This window comes from Dinoponera quadriceps, unplaced genomic scaffold, assembly GCF_001313825.1.
Source record: "Dinoponera quadriceps isolate SergipeBrazil2010 unplaced genomic scaffold, ASM131382v1 scaffold2600, whole genome shotgun sequence".
NCBI lineage: Eukaryota > Metazoa > Arthropoda > Insecta > Hymenoptera > Formicidae > Dinoponera > Dinoponera quadriceps.
The window spans coordinates 1,503,234-1,526,639 of record NW_014556795.1 but is presented as its reverse complement, the minus strand read 5'-3'; the positions used below and the strand labels follow the sequence as shown (position 1 = coordinate 1,526,639).

At 49.6% G+C, this 23,406-nt stretch overlaps 2 protein-coding genes across 5 annotated transcripts in view; one reads left to right on the top strand and one right to left on the bottom strand.

Annotated features, from left to right (window-relative positions):
* Nucleotides 1-23,406, bottom strand: part of LOC106748205 (transcription factor Ken 2) — a 65,167-nt gene that overhangs the window by 31,497 nt on the left and 10,264 nt on the right. Inside the window, exon 1 of one of the 3 annotated variants that reach the window (XM_014626517.1) lies at nucleotides 17,714-20,417. The exons of the other annotated variants lie outside the window; for them this stretch is intronic. The gene's annotated coding sequence lies outside the window, so the exon portion shown is untranslated. Of the gene's footprint in view, nucleotides 1-17,713; nucleotides 20,418-23,406 lie in introns of those variants that run through there. 3 annotated transcript variants of the gene reach the window in all.
* LOC106748208 overlaps nucleotides 21,309-23,406 on the top strand; it is a 29,641-nt gene continuing 27,543 nt past the window's right edge. The window contains exon 1 of one of the 2 annotated variants that reach the window (XM_014626521.1): nucleotides 21,309-21,897. In XM_014626521.1, coding sequence (XP_014482007.1) covers nucleotides 21,750-21,897 — 148 coding nt within the window. In that variant the 5' untranslated portion in view covers nucleotides 21,309-21,749. Of the gene's footprint in view, nucleotides 21,969-23,406 lie in introns of both variants that reach the window. The other variant, XM_014626522.1, reaches the window with a different exon arrangement.

The following is a 23,406-nucleotide window of genomic DNA, read 5'->3' as shown; positions in this document are numbered from 1 at the left end:
AGCGCACGCCGCATTAGCAGCGCCGCGTGGTACCGTGAACTCTCTTTCCTCCGGTCCAAAATTAGAACACTTTCACTGTCGCACGAAAGGCCCGACCCCTCGGCCGGCCATATTTCATGCGCCGCACAATAGGGACGTACAACATTTGAGCCCGAGTCGTTACTCCGAAATTACAGTTCTGTCCGATGCGCATCGCTCCGCTGCGTCATACGTTACGTTACAATGAAGCGAGCCGCGTAATTTCGCGAGGAGGATGTGCGGTCTACATCCCTTTATTACCGAATATTTATCTTAACCCGCTACTTTTCAACGTCTTGAACTCCGAACACGTTCGTTTCTTCCCCCCCCCCTTCCTTTTTTTTTTTACGTACGTTTAAAACACGCGAAGATGTCAGTTTCGAGACGACCGACCGGTGGTGTCGCTCCTCGATCTGCGCCTCGAATGACGATCTAAATCACTTGTCGCCATCTGGGATTTTTAATGACGACGAACAGCGCCATATCGGGGAACAAAAAAGCGAAATAGCGGGATTGCTTCACGGCGGGAAAGGTGACGAAAGGTGACCTCTCGGAATAGTGACGAAAAGTGACATTTTCTGTCAAAGAGGAGAGAATAACGAAGGCCGTTTCAGCAAAAAGAAATAACGCTTGCTTTTATCTTCACAGGTTTATCTTTGAATAACTTAACATACAGCGAGTTCTTTTCACAATACGACTTGAAAGTTCATAAGAAGGAAAGATCAAGGGCACGAATGACACAATACAAGTACACTTTCGGGGCAGTTTTATTCAAAGAGATGATTAAAAAATATATATAGAGAGAGAGAAAGAGAGAACGGCCATATTTTACAAATTTAACGGCAGCTTAGAAAAAAGTGACTACAGTGACCCATTTTGGACGACATTGATTTTTTTAGTCACTTGTCAAGAGAAAGTAAGAAAAACTTGGACTTAAATGGCTGGATGGCAGCGCCAATGATGAAATATACAAATGGCGTACTTGTCATTCAAAACGAAGAAGAAAAAATAAATAACGCACGGAAAAAAGTCCGGTGAAATGTATGCTGTGAGCGGACTGAACGCGTTTTGGCAGAAAGAAACGCAATTTCTCGTTCCTGCGGACCAAACCCGGTTCTTGCAGAATCCGAAATTCTGTTCCCTTCCGCAAAAACGCGTTTCGTCCGTTCGTCTACGTGATCTCACGTAAAATATTAGAAATTAGAAACGAAGGAATTAAATTTCGACATGTGGACAAACGTACTTTAATTCGCAGCAAAGAAATACGAGACGATACGATAAAAACCTTTTATAGCTTATTTCTCACATCTTATTCTTAATTCTACGTATTTAATTCCTCGTTTCCTATTCCTTTCATCGTGTCTGAGTCCTAACCTAAACCTTTTTCGTGCACGATTTCTCTCTCCCTCTCTCTCTCTCTCTCTTCCTCTCGCGAGGAAGCTCGCGTAGACGGGAAGCGGGGCGCAAAGTGAAGTTGCAACGCGAATTTAACGCGCGTCGTTTAACCGCCGCGCGGCAAGAAGAGGAGGGTAATTTTCGGCCGGCGCATTCATAACGCGGGCGCTCGTGAAATAACAACAACTTGCTGGAAAAACTCGCGGGTGGTAGCGAAGTACGGCCGTAACAACCGCGATGAACGCCGTTATGAACGTGCCGGCGTAATGGCGTGTTTATTTTCTTAACGAGGAGCGCATCTTTTTTTAACGTCGACGAGCGATGCCCCGTTAAAGGCACACGCTCGATTCGCACGCTCGTTACCACCGGCTCGCCTATGCGCCGAACTCTGTTATTTAACCGAAAGAACGCCGTTATTTGAAATAATATCTCTCAACCAAATGAAATATTGTTCGGCCGCGAGAAATATGTAAAGCGAATCGAACGATGTCTTCGATGAGAAAATGATCGATCGTTTCGAATGTTTCCTTTAAAATAAAGATACACATTCGTTGGGAACAATCGTACTCGTCGGTCGGAACGTTGGTTTCTCCGTACCGGTGCCGGTGACGAAACCTGTTCGATAGAATCGATCAAACCTCGAAGAAATCCTGATCTCAGCGCGCGCGCTCGATAGACCCGCGTGCGTCACCGCGAGAAAAAGCCGACGAAACCCCCGCGCTTTCCCAGCTCGGATAGGCGCTCGACACGAGACGCCCCATCGATTTTCAGCTCGTTAATCGATTCCCGTTATCGATCCGATCGGGGGGCCCGAGCGGGGAAAGAAAGCGAAAAGAGCGGCGGGGAGAGAATGCGCGCGCGCGCGCGCGCTCGGTGGAGCGAGAGGGAAGCCGAGAATCCGTTCATTCGCCGAGTATTTTTCGCCACGATGCCCAGATCGGGGACCGGCTGCGGGGCCCTCGCTACCGTTTCTTCAATAACACAATCTTTTCTTCTGCATCGCGTACACGGAGCACGTTACACGGAGGCGTGTAACAGGCGAGCGGGCAGGCAGGCGCAGGAGGAGGAGAAGGCGGCAACAGGCGAGTGAGTCCCGAAGGGGCCTCGAGTGTACGAACGGGGCCCCGCGATGGATGAAAGTGAAAGGAAAGGAAGGTAGAAAGGGTTGGCGGAGGTAGGTAGGTACCTCGCGGGGCCGCTGTTACTCGCTCTGTTACTCGGCGTATATACGGGCCGCGGGGGCCCCGAGAGCGCGCGCGAGAGATTTACAATCGCCACGAGCCCAGAACCGGGGCCCGCAGAAACGGTCGAGGAAAATACCAAGAGAGCCGGTCGCCGGTTCTGTGTACCTGTGCAGAGGCGACGCCGTTTCCTGCGGAGCGCGAGGGACGACGATTAGCTTCTCTCCCCTCCCCTACGTCCATCTTTCTTTCTTTCTTTCTCTCTCTCTCTCTCTCTCTCTCGCTCTCGTTACCGGAATAATTCACCTCCCGGCCATGCGTAGTTTCGACCGTCTCGCGCTACTTTCAGGGTTAACCTTCGCGGCTATCTTTTTGCCGCAGAGTCGGTCCCTAATTCATTCACTCGCTTCTTTTCTTTTTCGTTATTGTTACCGAGAAAGGGGCACTTAAGAATTCATTTGTGCGATATGAGGTTTCATTGCACTGAAACGAACGTGATTTCCGCGAAAGAAATAAGAAGTATTTTCGTGATATAATGTCCTCGTGTACTTCTCTCTCGGTGTGACGATAAAAAAGAAGAAAGAATTAGTAAGAATTAGAAGTCGATATTGTTTCTGTGAAGTAGACCTTGTATTGCGCGAATAAAATGTTTATGTGTATTTTCAGTGTGATAAAAGGAAATAGTAGAAAGAAGTAATCTTTATTTCAGCGTGGAGTAAACTTTATATCTCTCTCACAGATAAAATTTTTTTCTCAGTGTAAGTTATTTTTTATTTATTTCTTTTCTTATTCACCGTACTTTTGTTTATATCTTTTTGTAACTCTGCTATCTTCGCTTAATGACATTTTTCTTTTATTATTATTATTATTATTATTATTATTATTATTATTATTATGCGAAGTCTTCCCAGAACGCGTAAGAAATAAATATCTGTCACAGGGAAATAGAATTCGAAATTTTGCGAAGTAAATGTTTCTCGTGACATTTTCTTCGATATTTATCGGCTAGAAAAAAATCTGACTGTGATGACGGAATATAGATTCTTGTGAGATATAATTAAGTTTTTTTTATTAATCGGTTTATTTGCTAGGAATAAAATTTTATTTAGATAAACCGTTCATTTCTGTAAGATAAACCTTCTAATTCACAAATACATTTCAAGTCTTTTTTTCTCAGTGTCTACCTATCTCTCTCTCTCTCTCTCGTTGAACGCGTGGGCGCGAGAGCGCTCTCTCGTCATGCGATTCCGCCCGACTTGACGATAATTTTCTGTTACGACCTGCGCCAGCCGCCGCGACGGGGAGAGACCGTGCGCGCTCCGCTCGGCGCGAAGCTGCGAAATTGTGCAATATTCCGGTGGCGAGGTTTTTCGTCCGTGCAGCGGCATTACGTCTTAACGTGGAATGCAGAAACTAACGCGCTCGCGGCGCGCGTTCGAAGAGTCGGGATCGATTCTCCTGTTTTTGCGACGATCGTTCGAGAGCGACGTCGCGTCATACTCGACGTCGCGAATAATCGAATTAAACGATCGATCGTATCCTCGCGAAGACGACCAATTACCGACCGCGAGGGACACCGATAGGGACGCAACTGCTTTCAGAAGTGGAACTGAATGCACGGTAGCGGGAGGTATTCTGAAAGAAAAAAACGCTACCGTAGTAATGTTTACTTGACAACAAATGAAGCGGTCACTCCGATACTTCTTGGCAAATATTTCCTCGAAGTAGGCATAAAAATATAATTGATTATATACAATGATATTTCTTTCTTATAAATAAATAATTACTTGTAACAATTGCAACGAATATTGAAATCATAATATTGAGAATATCAGAATTTATTTTTAGGAAATATTTTCACTGGAACGGAAATATTCAAATTAAAAGTCGCAGGTTTCTACAATGGAAAGGAAGCGTTATATATAATCTTAATAAATACTTTCTTAAATTTAGAATCACGTCATACTTATATGTATATGTCGATAATTCATTTTTACAAATTGAGATGCTGCACTCAAGTAAATGTTTATTACAAGCTATTAAAATCTATTTAAATTGATAGAGATATCACTCGGCTCGAAGAGCCTGAAAACAGGCGATTCGTTTATTCGACTCGAGCGCATTTTCGCGCGTATGTAGTTCTCGGACAATATCAAAGGGCCAGGCGGCGTATTATTGGGTAACTCGACCCTGACCGTAGAAATGGAGTCGCGCGCGCGGATCTCCAAGCTGCGATCTTCTGTGTCTGGGAAGCATAATAAGGATTATAATACGCGAGCCTCTTTCCCAACGTGGCATTTTAGTTAGCGATGTTTATCGGGCGTGCATCTGATACAGCGTCGAAGCTGTATATTTCTCGGGCGCTCATGGACGCAACAGGTAGATGAAGATTTTGTTTCTTCTTCCCTGCAAATACACTCCGGTCGTACGGCGGGAGAAAGAGAGGAGGAACGGACGCAAGTTCGCGTCCAACTTACACATCCCGAAATTACTCGGCGATGTGACGAAATGCGAGTGAGACTAAGGACGACGTATTTAAGAACGTTACGTCATAGATAGCATTTCCAGGCCTCGGGGACAGTTACGAAGGAGAAGCGGGATGTCAATCGGGTATTGTCACATGAAACCACGCTGAAATCGCACTGAAAGAAGAATCTGTAAGGTGTATACAGCACTGTGTGTGTAGTATTCCGTATATTGCATATTTTGTATGCGAAATTAAATTATTATTATTAAATATTTAGTCGACAAATGTTCCGTAAAATTTTGATACTTATTACCAAATCCTCCGCACAGCGCGGATTGAAATCTGCCGGCGATTGTGCAGTTTTAAATAACTGCTTTTTTTCCATTCATCCGCGGAAAACCTTCGGAAAAATCTTTGGGAAAAACGGGAAATCTCCGCGTTTCTCCGCGTTTCTCTTGCGAAAAGAACCGCGGAAAAGGCAGGAACACCGAGAAAAAAGAAATTGAAATTTTGCGAAGCACACGTCTCATATATTTTTGTGAAATACACCTAATAAGTTTCCTTGTTAATTGATTTACTCGCTAGGAGTAAAACCTCATTTCGCCGTATCTAAATAAACGTTTACTTCTGCGAAACGCGAACGCTCACACCTCGCGGATAGATTTCCAAGAATTTTTTTCTCTCTGTGAAAGAACTGGATTTTTCGCGAACTTTTAAAACTACAGATAATCGTTACCGGTAATTGCCGCTGCTTGGCAATCGCTGAGGAACCGTGAAGCCGATTTGTCCCGCATGGGCAAACAATTGGGAATTTATCGGCGAGTGTCAATCAGTAAAACCGTTTGAAGCCTCGAGCGGAGAGCTCGAAGGGAATAACGCGTGATAAATGGCTCTGGCTGTTCTCGGAGCCGATAGGTGAAAGAAATTTACGAGTGTCTCTCGGTAACAGCCAAACTGCAACACGCCAAGGTTGCGACAGGCGGCTTACGCGACAGGTAAGCGGTGAGTAGGCGAGGGTTCAAATTGGAGTACGTAACTTTCTTCGCGAAAGGTGACGAGCGGCGGTAACCGCGCGATTGCGCGCTCATTTCAGACATGATATTTCGATACGCGCAACACGAACAACCGTATTTCGCACAATCGACGGAAATTTCAGCGGCCGTCGTAATCGTAACCTGCCAATTCGGCACGACTCGCCGCGGCTCAGGTGAAAGTAAACGCGGCTGAAACATTTTCGCCTAACCGTCCCAAATCGTTCGAGTCGCGGCTTTTCGCGCGAGCTGATGCGCTCGGCCGCGAGGTAGGAACGGTGTGTGAATTCCGACTCTTAATTACTGTGTGTTAAGAATTATCGACAAGACAGGCGCGTGATTGGGGGGAGGGGGGCCGTTGGCTCGTTAACGCGCGCGAACTTTGAGCACCGCCACCCACCAACATCGGGCATTTTTTGCGCTCTTACATCGCCATTTACTCGCGCGCATTTCGAACGCATCGAGGAAAGAGGACAAATATTTCCGATGCAAATACTATTTGTCGTTTCGCTGAGCTGCTGCGCCTCGATCGTCCAGCTGCCGGAGATGAGACTGTGACTGAGACATACCGAAACTTTCGTGCGCGAGGAGTCATTCAAACGTCGAATTCGATATTACGGCGATTTTTCCATGATCGTAATTGTCAATTCGCGCACCTCTTTTCTTCTCTCTCTCTCTCTTTCTCTACCTTGTTATTCCTCTTTCACTTGATTTTCCTTTTTTCCTTAACTTGTATGAAACATTTTGTACGGATTTTACTTCGTAAATAACGTTGGTCGAGACCAATTTTGCATCGTAAACTGTGTTCTCTTCGAATCTGAATATTTTCGACTTATTTTCAGATGTCGGCCAGAAAATGACAATGAGAAAGTATTTCGCTAAAGTACGAGAAACGAAGGCTGCATCTTGATTTTTGCAAATTAATAGGCACGAGGTAATGAAAATGAAACGAAGGGACGTATATTTACCACAATTTCTGATTTTTATGTCGCATACCGTCGGAGAAACTAAAATTCCTTTTAAATGTTACATCATTATTAGACGTTCCTCTCAACCGTCCCCCTCGAAATAAAGAACCGTTTCAACGGATGAATAGAAATAGTCACCATCTTCCCGCAAAAAATGGAAACACACGTTTCATTCATAAACTCTCTCACAGGACTGCCGTACGCGCCGTCTCAAAGTGAAAGAAATCAGCCTTAAGAGAGATGATTTCCAAGACGCTCCCCGTATTTTCCACACTGCGAAAGGCAGAGATATTCAACTTCCCTCCATCCGCAATTTTAACGTGGACCCAGCGTTATTATTATCCGAAGTCTGAGAAGCCTGTCTGTCGCTTCGCCCTCCCGCTCGGATAGATCGCGCCGGCCTCGATAAATCTCGACGTAACGATAACGGACACGGCGCACGTGAGAGCCCGCCGCCCAATTAAATTCCCTTCAATGCGCCGACAAATGCATAACGATGACCATCCGCGTTCGCCCGCGCGCTTCGCACATCGATTTTCACGGCTAATTTTGTTATTACACGCGACGATGGCGTAATGGGCCGATCGTTTCACCTCTCATCCTTGTGGTGTGCCGACCGACCGGTTCCCGACAACGTGCTGCGATGCCAGTTTTCGGCCGAGTTATGGATAACAGCGCGAAATCAGCTTCCTCCCTCGCGACGATACGAGCCGACGATAACGCATCCATCCTTCGATCGCAGGCAGCGCCGGAGGCGTCCGCGAATCGCAATCGAAGAGCCTGTTCGCTCCCGAGGTGTCGGAATCTCGTCGGTCGACGGTCAAACGTTCGGACCGACCTCGCCGGGAAAGTCGGAAAAGTCACCGGCGCGTCAGGTCTCCCCACGCTCTTCCCGAGCTCGTACGACGCATCTTCGCACGCGACCCCCGAACGTACACAGAGATAAAGGTTCCTTTAGATCGAGCTTTCTCTATTCGTTTAGCTGAAATCTGTCTCATCGAAACAACATATATTTATAGGAAATTTGTTTGGGGAAAAGTGGAATGGAATTTATTTGGATGCAATGAAATTGATTGAATCCGAAGAAATCTGTTTCTCAGCGTACAGGACGTCTGCCGCTAAATGGGATACCCGTCATGTATTCGTGTTAATTATTGAAACTGTCCACACGTATGGAGGCTACTTTAATAACTCGGAAATTTGCGTGGTCATTTGGAAAATGGCAGAGGGCTTTTCTGTTCGCATCGAAGTAAACTACGAATATGTACGTAATGGATGTCCCATTTAGCGACAGACACCTCGTATAAAGAACAGACCTCAGGCCTCGTCCTGTGTAAATTCGTCGATCGCACCTTTTCTCTCATCGATTTCAGAACGCGTCCTGCGTTCCCAGCGGCAAAATTAGTTTCCCCGTAATTCTCAGGAGAGATAACATTTTCCTATCGGACACGAGACGCGGTTGCGAAACCCGTCGAAAGAAAAGTCGCCGCAACCTTTTCGTCGCCGACCGTACGCCAACTCGCGTGCGACTATCCGCGGCGCTTTATGCAAAAACCACTGTGCGTTGTGCGTCGCCGAACATGCCCCCTCCCCCCATCGATTCAGCTCGCAGATCCCGATATAAAATATACTGTCCTTCATTTCTGCAACGTCACATCGTAATACCGCGCCCGTATCAAGGAAATACGTCAGGTGGGCGGGAGAAATTTCGGAAGATCCGGAAGTCACTTGCGCGACTCCGAAAGAGTATTTCGCTTCCTCAACGATCGCCGGCGATCGGAGAACTCTCGAGGAGGGGGGGGAACGCATGACGATCACGTGGCGTACTCGAAGGCAAGATATGGGAAAATAAAGGGATCTTGTTTCCTTTATCGCCGACTGGGCCAATTTGTAATCCGTAGTGCGACACGGGCGTTACATCGCGTTACGCTGGAAACGTTCCTGCGCGGCGACGTCATCGCGACGATACTTTGAGAGACGCGCCGCGAGTGGATCGCAGATATCCGTACGATTATCACTCGAATGAGTCTTCTAATTGTTGTTGGTACACATTCCGCGGTTATCGGCTGCTACGGCGGCATTGATCTCCTTAAGCGCTCGAAAGCGTTTCGCAACGATTAGACGACATAATTCCGAGCCGGTCGGTTATCTCCTTTCGCGCGGGCGGCCTTTTTTCTTTTTCCCGGCGACTTCTGGAGAAAAGAAAGACCGATCGATCGGTCGGCGGTTCGCGATGATATTGACCTTACGAGCGCGTCCCGCCGGGGACGGTAACGAGCGGATATCCCCGGACGAAAGCGCGCGTGGTCGCTCGCGTATCGATCGCGCGCGAGGAGAGGAGAGCGCGCGAGAGAAGCGGGAATAAGAACTTCCTCTCTCGCGGCGCGAAACGCACGCGCGGATTCCCACGGTGCGAGATAAGGCGGACGGCAGATAAAGAGAGACCAGGAGGAGATGTGAAGGGGAAACGCGCGGAAAGAGGGAGAAAGAGAGAGAGTGAAAGAGGAAGATAGAGAAGAGAGAGTGGGAAGGGGAGAGGGAGAGGAGAGAAAGAGGAGAAAAAAGACGGATAGGAAGAGAAAGGACGGACGGGCTGGTAGGAGGAGGAGGCGAGGAGGGCGCACGGCCGGGAGAGGAGAGGGAAGGGAGAGGCCGGCGAGGACGATGTGGGAAAAGAGGAAGCTAATCAGAAGCGGAAGTACGCTCCGGCGAGGCCCGAGGCCTTGAGAAGGCATATATACAACCGGGCGCGCGCGCGCGCACGAAGCTTTTAGCTCTCTTAATTGCAACTTCATTTAGCCGCGCGTCTTCGGCCAATCCGGACGTCGCACGCGGCGGGAAGAGCGGCGTCTTAATAAGCGTCTTATCGCTCGCTCGCACGAAGGCGCGTCTGAGAAAGGAACGGGCGAACCGTGGAAGGTGAAAATGCGCGCGAAGCGCGAAGAAAGGTGCATTGTCTCGTTCTCGAAGTCCTCGGCCGCCGATAACGCGAGGAACGATCCAATTTCCCTCGACTTCACCCGTCCCGTGTTCGGCGCCAGTCGCACTTTGAACGTGTGTCTTCGAGGGAAAACAAGTTTGGTCGAATTTACCGGACGAATAATGAACGAAACGCGCTTAGGTTGGAGGGAACAGGAGTTCTGCTTGTGACCAGAACGAAATTTCGGGAAATTCTGTCTCCTTCGTTCAACCGAAACGCGTTCGGTTCGCGTCCACTGACGCAATAAATTCGACCGGATCTTTCCTCCCGGTGTGAAATATCCTTATCGAGCACTGAAAGAAAAATCGACGTCGTTCAAATAATATTTACTTAATTCCTTGACGCGCCGCTTTGCACACGTGCAAAGCTGCATGTTGATTTTCAATCTCCCGTCCACGGTGAACTTAGAAGTTTAAACGCACGAGTTCCCACGTCCCGCAAAACGCGTCCTTTAAATGCTCCGCGCGATTTTACAGCTAAATAACGTCGTTGTTCAACGTTTCGGTTTTCTTCGTGGTCGAGCGTTAGATCGGTAGTCGGTGTCGGTGGTGTTTTTGTTGAATAAGAAAACAGTAATATCGCACGTATCCATCTTGTATTTGCTTTATGTAATATTTCGAGTTTTCTGTTTACACAGCCGAATTCGAAAGTTGTGTCTTCCTTGTTTATCTAAATTCTTTCGTTTAAATGAGCAAACTCTAAATATTTGTCGATGTAAGGTCAAAGGTGCGAAAGAAAAACTGTTCAAATATTTGTCCAAAACTCCTAAGATCATGAATTAATTGGAATTAATAATTATTTAAATGTAATCGAAATTTCTAGAAAAATGTACACGCCAGAGGGATAATCCAAGTGAAATAGTTACTCCAATACTTCTCGGCGAATATTTACTAGAAGTAGAAATATATAGTGGACTATGTACATTCCTACATGATATTCTTTTCTACATTAGACATTTACATGTATATGTTGAAACCATTCCGACAAGCATTAAACTCATAATATTGAGGATATCAGAATTTCTTTCTGGAAAATATTTACCGGACGGAAAATCGAAACTAAAGTCCGCTAGATTTCTTCGGTGGAAGAGAAGTATCGTAAAAGTGCATGATTCTAGTAAATATTCTCTTAAATTTCGAGCCATTTAACATTTACATTCAACAACTCATTTGCCAATTAGGCTATTATTGCGCTCAAGTATTTACCGCGCGAATTATTGAGATATAATTAAACCGATAGAAATATTATCCGTCGTAAGAAGCTGAAGACCAAGTAATTTACATGATTCCGGCTCTTTTTCCGCGTGTAGATTTCTGCGGACGATCTATTTCTCCAGTCCCATTCCAGTTTTCGCGTCTTCGATCGCGCCGAGCTGCGTGAACCGCACGTGTGTCACGTGCGCGCGATTTGACGGAAGCGCGAAACCGATTTTACTCGCGACCATTTCGCGGGGGGGGAGGGGGGAGGGGAGGAATTAAATTGCACGAGTGCGCGCTTCGCATCTTTGTTTTGAAAGTCACACGGAAGTCGATACGGAAGTCGATAGCGAGGACGGAGTGAGAGATCGGTAATATGAGTTTACGAATATCGAATCTTAGCGCACTTAGCGCGTCGGATATCTCGATTAGCGATTATCTCGCGATGTATCGACGTTAATGACATCAAACCGCGATAATCGGGCTCTCACTACGGCTATTGACGAGCAATTCGACAGAATCGATAACTCCACGTGTTCCAGCACTTTTCTTTTTTCGTCGGTTTATTAACCCGGCCCGATCGACACGCACTCGGGAATACGATTTTCGGGAAAATGAGCGGCGGCCCTTCATCGGCGATTAAATTGCTACCGATCGGTCGGCGGTAATTAACAGAAGTGAGTTAAGTTGGTTAGTTTATGTAACGCGAATTGGATGTGATTCGGTCCAATTTGCTCAGATATCGATCGGTTGATATCGGCGCGTATCAGACGCGCACACGCTACACCGTGTCCGACGGATAATATCGCAGATTACAAAATTGTCCGCTATCTCACTAATTAATTGCGCTAATCTCGCGAATCGCTTTCGCCTTGCTGTCGATCGTCCGGTTGAAATTGAAAGCGTCCCGCGGAAACGGCTCGCTGCGAGCGCCGAATGCGACAGGTGTCGGGGCGATCAGACGACCCGATGACAACTCAGAAGCAGCAACGGGGCAACGCTCTGTGTCGGATTGCACAATGTTTAAGTACAAACCGTCACTTCTATGCCGAAGGCCAATCAGGCCGTCTTCGCAAGACTTCGCGCACTGAGAGGAAAGACTGAAAAATTTCATCGTCACATACAAGGTTTATCTCGCAGGAGTAAACGTCTGCTCTGCTTCAGGCGAAGTAAAATGTCACTCCTACCAATCGGTGAACCGATTGATAATAAAAGTTCGGTGTGTTTCGCAAAAAAAAAAAACATACATATTTCGTCACAGTGAAATTTCCTTTCCCAACGGTGAAATGTCACGAGGAAACATTTACTTCGCGAAATTCCCATTTCTTTCTCCCAGCCTGCGAACGACGCTCTACCCGGTGAAAACGCTGCGCCGTGACGTTCGCGAGATATTTTCCCGGATGTCCGTTCGATGAAAAACGTATCGGCGCGAATTGACATTAATCACGGATAACACTCGGCTCGGGCGCAGCGACGAAGCGGCTTCTCGCTGATTCCTTTTCACGGCCGCGTAATGTGGTAATTGCACGGCGAGCGAGAGACGGTCTTCTCCGCAAAGTCGCCTCGCCGGGAATCCAAGGAGTGCGACAGCGAGGAATGTATTCGGGGGCGCGGGTAACGATCGTCAAATGTTTGCGGTCGCGCGTTAAACGATTTGACCGTAAATCTTCGGTGGCGCGTTGTATCCCCGATACGCGTGGGTTGGACGCTAAATTGAACGGTCGACACCGGCCGGATTTATTCGCGGCCGGACGAAACGACAGCGACGTAACAGGCTATCGCTAATTAACGTGAGGAAGCTCATTTGCGATTTACGTTAAACGCCTGTAAATAGGCATTATCGGCTGTGTCGTCGGTTTAGCTCGGCGGAGAAGCCCGAGAAATGTAAGCGTGTCTGATAACCGTCGGTATGTTCTTTTTCACCGAACCGACCGCAGTTGTACGAGAATATTTGCATACACATTGAAGCGTACGAAACGCACGCGAGAGACTCTCACGTTCCGGTGTGCGTATATTTCCCGAACCGGCCACTTCGGCTAAGAAGAACGGATCACGCGCGAATCGCCAGAGTCGACGTGTACACTGCGAAAAAAAGACTGAAAGATTTATCCGCGAAATGTAAGACTCGCTTCTTCACAGTGCGCCGGCTGCCGAATCATTACCGTGGATTCTGACGGTCCGTCAATTCGCGTGTTTTAAAGGAGACGAGAGATTAATATATTGAGGAAGACGAGGAGAGGAATGAAAGTTCCTTAGGCTGACGGAGAATTTCCGTACGATGCTTATTTCATTACACGAACTGCGATTTTTTCCGCGTGATAATAAATCGGATAAATGACGCACGTCCATTGTTGTTTTATATACGATATTAAGAGAACGATAAAAACAAGGAATGACTGAGATGTTAAGTAATCGAGTGTGACGTTGGAATTGACAACAATGATCCGAGATCCGGCGAAAGAAAAAACCGGCGCGTAAGCCGTTGCTATTTTCTCGCCCGGACATTCTTTCGAGAATAACATCGGCGGTCGGATTTACATGAAAAAAAAGAAAAAAAGAAACTTCGTGCACTGTGCGCATATTAATTAAGAAAGAGACCGGAGAATACACTTGCGTCAGCTTACCGTCGCTTACCGAAATAAGCTTTCTCGAGCCACGATCACTTTTTTTGTTATCCGCGCCGGAATCCAGAAAAGAGCGGCGAGCGCTGATGCGAGGGGCGTGAAAAAAAAAGGAAAAAAAAAACAAAAGTCGCAGAAACCCGGAATTTCGACCGGTTCACCTTTTCGATCGTGACTTTTGTTGCATGTCGGCGGTATATGACGCGTCGATGCACACTCTATGCAGTCCGTGGACTATGTAAGAAGTGAGCTCTCTCGTACGAGAGAGAGAGAGAGAGAGATAATGACAAGATGAATACGAAATGGCGAACGCGCAAAGGCACCTTTCGATACGCGACCTTGACTGGAGATCGCTTTTTCTTTCCGATTCGTCATTCCGAGCCATTGATGACCACATTGGACTCGCTCGCGAGTGAGCGAGGAGCGGCTCTCGTCGGTGTTTCTTTATTATTTTTTTTTTCTTTAAAAACGATTACACAACAGCCGTCCATACCGCGGCCATGGTGCGTCGCTGAACTTGAATTATTATGCACAGAAGAAGTTTTCCTGCCTCCGAGAGAGTTTATAGCCGTCTCGCGCGCCTCGGCGTATGATATTATTGAATACGCTTCTCGTTCGCGCGCGCTTCCTGTTCTCCCGGTTTCACCCGGGTTCGAAACGGCCCGCGTTTTCCAAATTTTCACGCGCCCGAATCGCCGATAAGAACGTTAACACGGCGGGCTCGCCCGGGTTAAACTCACGCACGGCGTTTGCAAGTGCGTTTATCGTCGGAGCGTAATCGCGATGTTTACACAGAAAGAAAGTTAGTATCAATTCACAGGACTCGTGTTCTCACACTGAGCGAGAATATATATAATCTTGTACGAAGGTAAAACTAAAACTCAAAAATACATACAATCTTATACGAAGATAAAACCTGTTTTTATACGAATGCAATCCTACATAGTTCCACTGAAAATATGTTCGCGTTGTCCGAGCTAAAAATCCGTTCGGATTAAAGAGATTCCATCGTACCCGATGAAATCTTTCTCACGAAGAAGTTCGATACAATTCCACGAGAAGTATATTCTTTTCGTTCGAGAATAACGTCGGCGATTTGGGAGGGAAAAAGTATCAGGCCGAGAGAGAGAGAACGGTGTCTACAAACCGGTAAAAGATTAGAGACTCCCGCTCGTAAATACACGAAACTAGATGAGTCTTGAATCGACACTGATCGTGTTTCCGTGGGCAATTCCAAGATCGAGTGGAAAACTCTCGACGAGGCGAGGTTTTCCGTATCGATACCGACCGCCGAGGGTTCTCGGGGCGCCGCTTCTCAACCGTGGTGGCGCGTCAAGCTGCGCGAGTGAAAAGCCATTTCTACGATCGCACGCTCATTACATTCGGCCGAGTCGCGCGGACAATGCATTTCCCTCGTGGGATATCGCATTAGCAATTTACGACGAGGCGGATATCCACGCGAGACGGCGAGCGCGAAGAAGATTCGCGCAAGACTCGCCGGCGTCGAGCGAGCGCGCTCGGTTTATTGTTCAGCGGAAAATCGCTTAGCGCTCGCTCGCTCGCGCTCTCTCGAACGGAAACGGGGACAGTTTTTTTAGGGGACCGATAACTGTGTCATTTGTCCCGCAGCCTCCCCCCCCACCCGGCCCGCGCGATCATATTTTCCCATTGTCAGCGCGCGGTAGCCACGCCGCAATCCATCTACCTGTCTCTCGTGGCACGTTAGGCCTCGCCGTCGTTTTTGCAGGCAATTACGTCGCCACATTAATTTACACCGCCTCCTGCATCCAATCGCGAGGAATGTCAGTCCACCGCCGAGACAATTGCCTCATTATCGCCCGTAGTTTCTCCGTAGTTTCGCGGACGCGCGCCCGATACGCCAGCCCCGCGCCTGCGATCACCAAAGATTCCTCATACGTTCTATAAAAGAGTACAAAAGAGTTAAATCAATCTCGAGATGCGTCCGCAAAGACGCCGAGGACTCTTCTCCGCGATGCTGATTGGCCGAGATCTCGAGAAATCTCGATCTCGATGACGAGTCGTTGCACGGGAAAAATTAGCGCCAATCGCATTCTTACATAAGCGGAAATAATATATAATCTTATGCGAAGATAAGACTCGCTCACGCGTGAGCAAATTCTACAGAGTTCCATGAAAAATATCATGTTCCTGCTGTTCGAGGAATAGTTTTCACGCATTGGACAAAATATCGCGTCGAAAGAGCGATATCTTCGAAATCAAATTTATATCGGTCTGAAGATATCGTCTTTTTCTATCGGACATTTGTTTCTCTCAATTTATGTAGAAATTATTCCTGAATAATAAGAACACGATATTTTTTGAAACTACATGGAATTTTTTTTTCCGATAACCAAGTTTTGTATTATCTGTATCGCGCATCGGTGAAGAACTTCATGTAAATAACGGCCCGTTGGAATTTTTCTGTCACTTTAACATGGGAATATGTTAAAAAGTGCACGAATGTATGTTAACTTAACATATTCGCCTTGTTAATTGCGCTAAGAAGCATTGCAAATGCCTCACCTGGAAGGACGTGTCGGACTGAAACTTGGTAAACAGAGAGACGGAAAGCTCAGGTCGAAAAGTGATCCCGGTTCATTTTCGGAGCGGCCGCAGGAAGATTACCCAAAACAGACCCGAAATAGGCCCGAATTGATCCTGTACTGTTGAAGACAACGTTGACAGAGGGAATATGTCTCGTAACTTTCGCCCCGATCGGATACCTTCTGACTGAAGCATTTCCACTGCCTCTTAGTGCTTCTCCAACATTACTTTTCAACACATTCACCTTCTTAAAGGGGCCAACCGGCCAATTTCAGTGGTCCGTTACTTATACAAACTTTTTACCGTCTGGTCACGTGTTCCGGCGGTAACAGAGATGTCACCTTCTCATCCGTCGAATTTCAGCCCGGTGCTTCTTTAGTTAATTACACGAACCGAGATGTCCTTTTTCTCCTATGTGACAAGTGCGATCAGGTAAAAGCGCGCGTTCGTCTCGCCGAATGCGAGTCGCACGACGCGATATCGGCCGGCATCGGGGATTCGTTGCCGTGAAATGTCGCGCCTTCGCCAGCGTCGATCCTCCTCGCGGATCAATATCTCTCTCTCTCTCTCTCTCTCTCTCTCCTCGCTTTTATCCTATCGCGTAAAAGTGACCGTAAATATTTTCCGACGCTCGTGTCCACATTACATCATCGATCATCTCTAGAACCCCACTCGTGCGTGCCGCCGAACCGTCACACGCGTCGACCGCGACGAAATATCGTGCGCGATAACGAAATGATCGAGTCTCCTTGGAGCCGCCTGTATCGCGAGATATCTCGCGCAACTCTTCTCTCTTCGATCGGCCCTCCTGATCCTGTTTAATTATATATATATATATATATCCCTCCTCTCCTCCCCCGCTGATGTACGACCGAAACGTTACGCCGCGGTCGATTCAAAGATATATCGCGATAAACACGGCGGGATCGATTCCCGAGTCTTCACGTGGCGCGCGTGCAACGATTCGAGCCGCCGCTCGAGCGGCCATCGGGAGTGCAACCGAAAGAGAGAGAGAGAGGGAGAATGGCGAGATATTAATATTTAAATCATCTCTCGCGAAAAACTCGCCTACAGCGATCCGATTTGCCCCGATTGACCGGCCAAGAGTCGATCGTTAAATTTGCGAGCGAGAAAGAAGCGCGTCAGCTGACGGCGTTCTCTCTCTCTCTCTCTCTCTCTCTGCAAAAATAGACTCCCAAGGAGGAAGCGCGTTATATAACCGAATCGGCAATTACACCTGTTAAGCTACCGCGGCGCTACGAGAGACTCTCTCTCTCTCTCTCTCTCTCACCTTGCGCTTTTTCTAACTTCGCTGCCCGGCGCTGTCCAACGTGATCGGCGGCGTGATCCAGGTTGCGTCGCTGTGCGGCACGATAACACATATAATCCCTCAGGATTCTCTCGTCGAGTCACGAGGTGAAGGCATCCCCTTCGCGGGCCGACGACGACGAGCCGAGATCCCGTGGCAACGGCGACGAAGACGTGGACGCGGGCACGTGACGTACATTGATATTCCGCGGCATGGATCACCACTGGCACGAGAAAAACAGATCAGTAGCGGCTACGTCGAACGGGGGAAACGAACGTGACCGCGCGCGCTCGCGGAACTCGATACTCTCTTTCTCTCTCTCTCTCTCTCTCTGTCGATACGGTGTGTATTATACCGGCGCCGGCACTACGTTGGCTACCACTTCACACCGGCGGGTTTCCTCGCGCACCTGGTCTCGCGGAACCGAACGCAAATCAGGCAAGGTCGCCGGGAGATGAGGACTTCCCCGTCGAGGACGTCGTCGTACGCTGCTCAGCTGTTTTTCCGCCCGGTTTCTATCGGGCCGATGCCGCGCGATGTCGCACACACGTGGCTTCGCACGACGCACGCACGCGTATGCACGCGTCCTCGATGCGAAACTTGACGCGTAGACGACCGGGAGCGAGAGAGAAAGAGGCTCGGCAGCTGGTGGCGAGATGGCGAGGTTCGCAAGAACGACGAGGATGATGACGAAGGGTGACGACGATGACGGCGGCGACGGTGGAGAACTTTTTTCCAGCGGGATCTGCTCCGCTGACTGCCCAGGGTCAACCGGCTGGCTCTGCGCGCGGCACTTTTACCCGTTGAGTACTCTCAAGGACTCGGAGGTGGCTCCTATTCCTTTCTCTTATCCTTTCGCGCGCGCGCGCCTTTTTTATCCCGCTAACCTTTTTAAACGCACTTTTAATTCCACTCGGGGGCCGCGTGTCCCCGAACCGCGCGTTCCCGGCTCCTCAGCGGTGTCACGCGGATTCTGAAAGATCCCTCGGGATTGCCTCCGCGGATTTCTCAACGTCGTCGGCGCTCGGTAACGATCAACGAGCGAGCAGGAGAACGGAAAGCGAATGGATCCCGCCACATCCGGATCGTCTTTCAGACACGTCCTTCACTACCGCGGTCTGCTCTCCTCCGCCTCTTTCTCCTCGGTTTCGAGAGAGCCCCCTCGGCTGCTTCTCCCCCGGCTCGACGCCTTCCTCGTCGTCGCGAAGCACGCGCGACGATCGCGAGGACTCCCGTCCTTCGCGCGAGAAATTCTTCCCCCGCGAGTCCCTCGCCTCCCCCTGCGGTTTTCCCGCACACGGATGTTGTATCGCGGTGTGTTCCTCTCCTCCTTCTCCACCTCGTTCTCCTCCTTCTCCTTATCCTCCTCCCTCTCCCTCTCTGTCACGGTCTGTCCCTCTCTTTCTTCGCCGTCCTTTTCCCTTTCGCGTCACCCTTTCCGTCCGTCTGTCTCCTTTCTCTTCTGCGTGTTGTAATCCCTTTTGCGAAACTTCTGCGCCCGGACGAGGCGGCGAGGTAAAAGCGAGCGCGCTGCCGATCGTGAACCCCGGGGAGAGAGAGAGAGAGAGAGAGAGAGGAGAGAGAGAAAGAGGGAGGAGAGAGAGAGAGAGAGAGAGAGGGAGGGAGGGAGAGCGAGAGAGAGAGAGAGAGAGAGAGAAAGAGAGGCGGGTTAAATTCGCACGCGTCGAGAGTCCTTCCACGGTTGGCTGTCGGGATGCCGCTCGCGATGATGAAGACCGCTCTCTAGCAACTCCGGAAACGGATTACCGGTGCCGGGATACCAGCGACGGTGACCTTGAACACTCGCGTTCCGCGCTGGACGAAGTGAAACGCGCGGGGCCAATTACTTTCCATCGTTCGTTCTCGCTTCGTCGGCCCGCTGCTCGCCGTCGGCCGCGAGTGTCGCCTTTTCGACCGGGTATCCGCTTTATCCGCACTAGGACGACGAACAACAACTTATGTCGCTACACCGTGCACACTCACTCGTCTCTCACGCGGCGTACACCTCCGCGAACGAACGAACGAACGAGCGAGCGAAATACTCGCGCGAGAGAGCGCGAGTATATATTTCGCGAAGCAGCGGACTAGAAAACGTCGTTACGCAATGGAACGGAGTTCGCAGTGTTCCTCTCTTCTCTCTCTCTCTCTCTCTCTTCTCTCTGCTCTCCTTGCTCTTTCCTTAGCACGCCCTCTCCGACTTGTCCATCGGGGCACGTAGATCCTCCGCGCTGCCGTTCCTCGTCAAGGGCGTGCGGAGCGGCGATCACGCGAAATCCAAGCACACACCAAGCGCGCACTCGGTGAAACCTTCCTTTTTTTGGGGGGTCTTTCCTCGGAAGAAAGAACGGGTGCGCCGAAAAGCCGCCCGGTGAAAGAGAGACTGGCAGGAGGTATATTCGGACCGCGGAGAAAGAGAGAGAGAGGCAGGGGATATTCGGCTTGTGCCCAGCCTACAGGAGGCAGGATCGGATTTTAGCGCGCGCAGCACGCGCTCCCGCGAGCTCGAGTCGGCGGTTTCAACTTTTACTTTCAGCTCTTACACAACGCGGCCCGCTCTTGCTGGTACGTAAGCGGCGAGCGAGCAGCAAGCCCTGGTCTCTAGCTTCAAAGCTTCTTCCTCCTCCTCCTCCTCTTCTTGTTCTTCTTCTTCCTCTTCTTCTTCCTCTACCTCTTATTCTTTTTCTCTTTAACTTCTACCTCGGCATCTACTTCTTTTTCTTCTTGCCCGATCGCTTCTTCTTCTTCCTCCTCCTCCTCTTCTTGTTCTTCTTCTTCTTCTTCTTCTGCCGCCTCTCCTACTCCCCTTCTGTTCTTTTCTCTTCCTCTCGTCCTTCTACTTCTATTTCTGTATCAACTTCTCGTTCTTCTTCCTGTTCTATTTTCCGCGACCTTTTTACTTCCTGGTGTCACCTTTCCGTCAACAACAGCTCCCAGGGATTGCGAGATCAGTAACGTATTTGAAAACGACTCCGCCTTCACCTCCTCTCCGACGTGTGGAAATGGAGCACGGGCTCTCCCGACGCCTTTTCCCTCTTGATTTCCCTTTCCGGATCCTTCCTTCCGTTGTCGTCGCAGCCGATTAAAGAACACGCACGCCTAGGGAATCACGTGTGAGCGAGCACATGTCACAAATCCCGTTTCCCCGTCCTTTCAAACGGGAGTCACCCGGCAAATTCGCCGAGGACGATAACGAGCAACAATATGCTGCCGAGGGGATTCACGTCGCCAGCGGAGTCACCGATTTCGAGCTTCGGAAAACAGAAACTGACGAATCTCCCGCGAAACCTGTGTACAGAAGAAGGAAGAAACAGGGACCACGTGGCTTCGCGGTGTGAACACGCGGCGTACAGCAAGGAGGATGCTCGACGATGTTGTCGGTTTCGTCGTGATAGTCGGTACCGCACTCCCGCACGCACACACGCGGTGACACTCGATTGGAAGCGGCGTACGTTTTTCGCGCGTGTTTACTGTCTCTCTTTCTTTCTCTCTCTCTCTCTCTCTCTCCCTCTCTTTCTTTTTCTCTTCCTCTCTCCCCCTCCCTCTCTCTCTCTCTTTCTCTCTCTCTCTCTCTCTCCGTCTGCCTCTATTTCTCCTTCTTTTTTCCTCCCTCACTCACTCTTCCTCTCTCTCTCTCTCTCTCTTGCTCACTCTTCTCGCCGGAGGACTTCTTCAGGGAGAGAGGGTCTCTTCCGGTCTCCGTGGTGTGTCTCACTGCTCCGTCGTAACTTTTGCGCAAAGCCGAGACCCTCTCTCACTCTCTCTTTCTCTCTCTCTCTCTCTCTCTCTCTTTCTTTCTCTCTCTCTCTCTCTCTCTCTCTCCCGCTGTCACTCTCCCTCTCTCACGCTCTCTCTCTTTCTCTGTCTGGTCCTAGGTAAGCGCGAAGAGAGGTAGAGCCGGCCGGTCGGCAGGAGGTGGCAGCGGTGGTGGTGGTGGTGGTTACCGATTCGTTGGTAGTGGTGGCACATCAGCGATACTCTAACGTGTATCCAATGAGTGCAACGACGACGGACGGCGACGATGGCGGTAGTGGTGGCCGATGGTGATGGCGATGATAGTGGTAGTGGCGGTGCCGGAGCAGCGGCGGGTGGTAGTGGTAAAGAAGAGGCCAGGTGGGCCCCCGGTTGGGCTTTACGGGCGAGTCCAGAAAGGGTTGAGGGTCCGAAAAGTGCGTCTCTCTCTGCCGAGAGCTCCCGACGGTATACCCCGCGCGCGTCTGAGAGGAGGCCTCGTGAGTTTGTGAGTTCGTTTGCAAAGGGATCGTAGTATTGGTTCCTCGTCGAGTGGCACTTTTCCCTCTTTCTCTCGCTCGCACGCCCTTGCTCTTTCTTTCTCTCTGTCTCTCCCCCCCTCTCTTTCTCTCTCTCTCTCTCGCTCGCTCTCTGCTCTCCCACCGTCTCTCTTTCTCGCTCTCTACGTCTATCTCCCGTTCTCCCTTTCTTGCTCTTTCTCCCCCACCATGAGGCACCTCCACCTACCACCACCTTCCTCCACTCTTCCTTTCCCCACTGTGGTGTGCTCTCACTATTGCATTACAAATAGCTCTCTTGCCTAGGTCTCTCGTTGGTGAGGTGTCGCTCACTTTGTGTCTGTAATGCACAAACGGTCGCGCGCAACGCGTCTGTACGCGTGCGTATATGCGTGTCTCGCGTGCATACGCGGTTTGTATGTTTGCCGGCCGGGCACATGCACAGGTCGTGATAAGAGCACACTCTCAGTCGGTCTCTGTCCGTTTTATTGGAGCGCGATTCTCCCTTGCCGTCTTCCTCTCTCTCTCTCTCTCTCTCTCATCCCTCCCGCCGTTCTACGTCGCTCTCTCTCCTTCAGACGCGTTGTCTCGCACCCTCCACACATACATACACTCGCGCATACGCTCCCCCCTTCCCCCCTCTCTCTTTCTTTCTCTCGAGGTCGCTCTAGCATACGCGAAGACGCACACACCAGTTCAGCTTCTATGCACAGTTTCCGTTCTCCTCGCTCCGACCCGTGCCGGAATAAGGTGCTCCTTGTCTCGGCAATGGTGTAATACAAGAGCCGGAGCTCTTCGGGTTCGCGCGCGTAATAAGTAAGAATGAAGCGACACAGAGATGACCGCGCGCGCGGTCCGCTATCGGCTCCTTCCTAGTCCGTCCCTCCGGCCTTTCTTCACGATGCCCTTCGCAGCCTCCTCGGCAGAGGCCATTCCTTCCGCTCCTATCCGTCCGTCCATTCTATCCTCCGCTATGCCCTATTACGTCCTTTCCCACCTCCGTTTCTCCGCTGTGCCTACAGTTTCTACTCCACCTACTCGTCCCTTCCGTCTTTCTCATTTGTTCCTGCACCGTCTTTTTCTTTCGGGCTCGTCTCCTCCCACGCTCCGACCCCGCGGTTTTCTCTCCTCGCCGATCCTTTCTTCCTTTTCCAGAGCGCACTATTATGGCGCTTTTTAAAACGGGACACCTCCCTTTAATGCCAGCTCATCGATCTCTCTCTCTCTCTCTCTCTCTTTCTCTGGCGACTCGCCCTTCTCATCTTACGTTAACTCGCGCGGCACATCTCGCGGTGCCAATTGTACTCGCACGTTGTGTCCCTTCACGTTGATTAATCGCTATCGCCTCGGATATGTATAATGCACACGTCTCGCGAGAACTGACGCTAATGACACGTCAGTGATAAATCATTAAGTCCCCCCCCCCCC